The sequence below is a fragment of the Monodelphis domestica genome, chromosome 5 (genome assembly GCF_027887165.1).
Source record: "Monodelphis domestica isolate mMonDom1 chromosome 5, mMonDom1.pri, whole genome shotgun sequence".
Taxonomy (NCBI): Eukaryota; Metazoa; Chordata; class Mammalia; order Didelphimorphia; family Didelphidae; genus Monodelphis; species Monodelphis domestica.
This window is the reverse complement of record NC_077231.1, coordinates 262,207,347-262,211,831: the sequence shown is the minus strand read 5'-3', so window position 1 is coordinate 262,211,831 and position 4,485 is coordinate 262,207,347. Positions and strand designations below refer to the sequence as shown.

Sequence of the window (4,485 nt, the reverse complement as noted above, 5' to 3'; positions counted from 1 at the left end):
GCTCAGTAACTTGGGAGGAAGCGCGAGTCCTGCAGGGGGAGGGGAAAATGAGAAGTCACGTGGGTGGCCGCCTGGAATCCCGGGACCCGAGAATCCATTAAGAATGAAGCAGGCTCACACGCTCACACCCCCGGCGGGAGAAGGGGAGGGGCGGGGCGGGGCGGGGCGGGAGAAGGGAGGAGTGGGAATGGGCTCAGCTGACGCGCGCGGAGCGCTGGGATCCGGGAGGGGGCGGAGGGCGGAGCGACCTCCGGGGCGGGTGAATGAGACGAGGTAACGATCCGCACATTCCAACGAGCCCACGTGACCAGGCCTCGCGGCCTGAGGTAAACAAGCTCTGGGCGGAGGGAGGGGGCGGGGAGCCCGCCTCCCCAGTACCTTCACACACTCCCTCTGGCCTCCGGGACTCACTCCAGCGGGGCGGGCGGCTTCCTCTGGGAGTCCTCTGACTCCTGGAGCTGCGGCAGGCGCGAAGAGGAAGGGAAAGAAGCTGAAGAAGCTGTGGCTGCAGCGGCAGCTGCTGCTGAGGCACCCGTGCCCTGCGCCCTTCAACGCGCGCTTCCCCACCCTGCCCCCCGCCCTGTGGCGCAGCAGGAATTGGCGGGCCCTGCTTGGGCGCTATTTGCGGCCGCTGACGAGTGGTGGGCGGCCGGCCCGGCTGGGTGGTTGGGTCATTTCTATTCTAGTGGCAGCGGCCCTGGAGCCCGGAGGGCGTGTCCCCCCGCCGGGGGCTCCCCGCGCCTATAAGGGGCCGGAGCGGCCGAGGGGTGGACATGCAGCTCTACAGCCCGGGCTTCAGCCACTACCCCTCGGGGGGACCCGCCACCGCCGCCTCGTCCCCGCCCTCCACGGCCACCGCCCCCTTCAAGGTTTCCCTACAGGCTCCGGACCCCGCCGCCGAGGCCGCCGGCGGTGACTGCCCTCCCGCCACTCCTCCGGCCGCCGAGTCCCGAGAAGCCGCCGCTGCTGGAATGCCCGCCTTCTCGTGCTTTGAGATGGTGCCCCCGGGGGCCGCCGCCCCTGCAGCTGCCCCCGGCGGGTCATGCAAGCCGCCGCTGCCGCCGCCCCCGCCGCCCCCGCCACCGCACTACACGTCCACGGTGCAGATGAGTGTGCGGTGCCTGGGTCCCGAGCGCGTTGGTGCCCGGCCGCCTGAGCCGCCGCGCCGCTGCTCGTCGTCCGCCTGGATCCTGGAGGAGCTGCTCAAGCCGGGCTCCGAAGCCGGCCCCCGCTCGGACGGCCCCGACCGAAACTTCCGTCTGAGCGAACACCAACAGGCCCTGGCCGCTGCCAGGCCCCGTGGAGGCGTCTCGGAGTCTTCTAGCCGTAGTGCCTGGGGTGAACCACAGCCCCGCGAGGGCAGCCCCAGGCGCTGGGAGTCGGCCGCGCCCACGTCCCGGGCCCGCTCCGAGCCGGCCCCCGAGCCTCCTAGCCGCAGCAACGCAGCCCCCTCATCCTCGCCGGCCTCCGGGGCCCCCAAGGACGAGAAGCTGGCGCTGTACCTGGCCGAGGTGGAGAAGCAGGACAAGTACCTGCGACAGAGGAGCAAGTACCGCTTCCACATCATTCCCGACGGCAACTGCCTGTACCGGGCCGTGAGCAAGGCGATGTATGGAGACCAGAGTCTGCACCCAGAGTTGCGGGAGCAAACCGTGCACTACATCGCCGACCACCTGGACCACTTCAGCCCCCTCATCGAGGGTGACGTGGGTGAATTCATCATCGCCGCCGCCCAGGACGGGTCCTGGGCTGGGTACCCCGAATTGCTGGCCATGGGGCAAATGCTCAACGTGAACATCCATTTAACTACGGGAGGGAGGCTGGAGAGCCCCACGGTCTCCACCATGATCCACTACCTGGGCCCCGAGGACTCGCTCCGGCCTAGCATCTGGCTGAGCTGGCTCAGTAACGGGCACTACGATGCCGTGTTTGATCACTCGTATCCCAACCCGGAGTATGATAATTGGTGCAAGCAAACGCAGGTGCAGAGGAAACGGGATGAAGAGTTGGCTAGGTCCATGGCCATCTCCCTGTCGAAAATGTACATCGAGCAGAACGCCTGCTCCTGAGAGGAGCAACTTGGGGGGTGAGGAGGGAATGCTTAACTCGGTTTGCATTTGGAAATTTACACTAACTCTAATCAGGGTTACAGCACTTTTTTAACTTACTAGATTTACTGTAGGTGTGATGCCTTAATCATTTTGTTGGAATAATTTTTTTTCTTCCAGAGCCGAAGGTTGCAGCGCACCTGAATGATGTTTTAATGATAGCCTTGAGTAGTCTTAATGCTATTTATAATTTGTTGTATAAAGTTAACACCACTTTACTTGCAAAGCTGATTTTCTCATAGTGTATATTTGTTTATTCCTGGTAATCTATTTTCTATAAAAATGTATTTTTGCACAAAATTTTTTAAATTTGGTGTACCTCCATTTATGATGTCTCATTTTGGCAAGTGGCTTTTGGGCATAGACCCAGAGAAGTACTTTGTATGAAGCTTATTTTGTACAGAGTTTGTGTTCTTTTATGCTATAGGATTGGAACTTTACATTATTCTTTCAAATGAAATTGATGTCATTGGTGTTACCAGATAATTGATCCATTCCATCTTGATGAGAATTTCTTGATTGAAAATCGTTGGATTCTTTTAAAAAGAAAAAAAAAAGGAAAAGCTTGAAGAAAAATTGTGGGGAAGGAAATGAGGTAGAGGAAAAACTTTGTCTAAAAGGCAGAACAATTTTGTTCTGACTGATCCGAGTTTCTATATTCATTGGTATAGTGATTCTGTACTTTGGTTACTTTGTTAAAGTGGCCTCTGATTATCTGGTGCTCTCAGTTTTATTTATTTTTCATTTGTTACAATAGGATTTTAACATAGGATAAAATATGGTAACAAGATAATAGTCTTCTGCTTTTTATAATAAGTGTCTCTGCACCTTGGGGATTTAAAAATTAACAGTATAAATGCCCCTAACAGCAATTAAATTGTGGCAGGAGAATATTATCTTTGTACTTTGATCCTTTGAAATACTTTCAAGGGTAAAATGGAATTGTCCTGTATTATTATGTAAAGCTATCTAAAAAGAGCTTGTATGGTTTGCTGGGTCAAACGTTTCCAACTTAAGCTATCTTATTTCCAATTTCAACTACTTTTAGTCATATTTATTAAATAATGCAGTTTGTACTTTTTTATTTTGTAATATTTTGTGATTTTTTTGACTTTTTACTGTATTTGTATAATAGGACTATTCTCAGCTAATGGAATGAATAAATGCATACTTTTAATTTTACTGTCTCCTAGTAGCAAAATTTTAAATGATTTTTTTCCTTTTGGACTTAGAAATGATTCTGTTGGTATAAGGATTCTCTGAAGAAACAACCTCTACCAAAGCAGGTTTACATCTATTCTGCAATTTATAGGCTTGGAATTATTAGTTGCTTAGAGCCGGGCACTGAGGTTTAGTTATTTGTCCACCTCTGGGTACACAGCTTGTATGTTAATAGGTGGGATTTTCATTCAGACCTGCCAGACTTCAAGGCTGCCTTGTGATCTATTACTCTGGACTGCCCCCCTCTAAAATGACTTCTTTAGGTGATCTCATTTCTCTTTCATAAATCATATTTTTCTTAGCTGTGGTAATAACAATGAATTTTTTTAATGGTCTCATTGGGCAGTCATTAAATTATTTCAAAAGTTTGTGATGAAATGTATTTTACAAGTGGAGTAAGGAGTTGTCCTTATTTACATATAAAGGTAAATCCTAGCAAATTCCTCTGGCACTAATAAAGAGCAGTGGAGGAAGTATATATATATATATATATATGTACACATACACACACATATATATAAGCTTTGAGTTAATTGGTATAATGTTTTGGTTTTCAGTGTTTTAGTTAAAGGAATTTCTGGTTTTGATTCATTCCGGGCTCTAATAATCAATAATCAGTCTCTTTGATTGTAGGAGTTAAGAAATGTTTCATTCATGGTTGATTTACACATAAGCACAAATAAGCTTTTTACTAGTTAGTTTTTTTCTTCACATCTTCCAATGCCAGCCCCCCATCCCTTGTAAAGAAATTAAACTAGGTGTTTTCACAGACAAATCAGTTGCTCTTTTTCATCTTGTTTTTGCATCATGCACAATTATAGATTGGGTTTGGAGTCAATTCCTTCATAAATTGGGAACTGTCAAGTAAAGATTAATTTGCCATTTTGGTTTTTGGGTTTTTTAGGTCAAGAATTAGGTCAGGCATCATTTACTCAGGTAATTTGAGAGGGGAAAAAGGGTTGGGGGAGTGCAATTGTGGCTTTTGCATGGGTTACTTTATTCCACTGGATCATTTACTGTTAAATTCTAATTAGAGTATGAGGAAGTTTTAATCTAATATTAATATCCTTATTTCTCCCTTTTTTCTGACTTGAATTTTTAGTAAAGTTCCTATGTTTATCTTTTCCATTCTAAATAATTTCTGTGAGTAGAGTAA

General features: G+C 48.9%; 1 protein-coding gene across 1 annotated transcript; it reads left to right on the top strand.

Moving 5' to 3' along the window:
- Positions 1 to 232: 232 nt before the first annotated feature.
- Positions 233 to 3,295, top strand: OTUD1 (OTU deubiquitinase 1). The gene has a single exon (XM_007504866.3). The coding sequence runs from the start codon at positions 774 to 776 to the stop codon at positions 2,067 to 2,069; it is 1,296 nt and encodes a 431-aa protein (XP_007504928.2). The 5' UTR covers positions 233 to 773; the 3' UTR covers positions 2,070 to 3,295.
- The last annotated feature ends 1,190 nt before the right edge of the window (positions 3,296 to 4,485 follow it).

What these genes read in the sequence shown, in the direction of transcription:
- OTUD1 (XM_007504866.3), top strand. Translation starts at nt 774, where the DNA reads ATGCAGCTCTACAGCCCGGGCTTCAGCCACTACCCCTCGGGGGGACCC.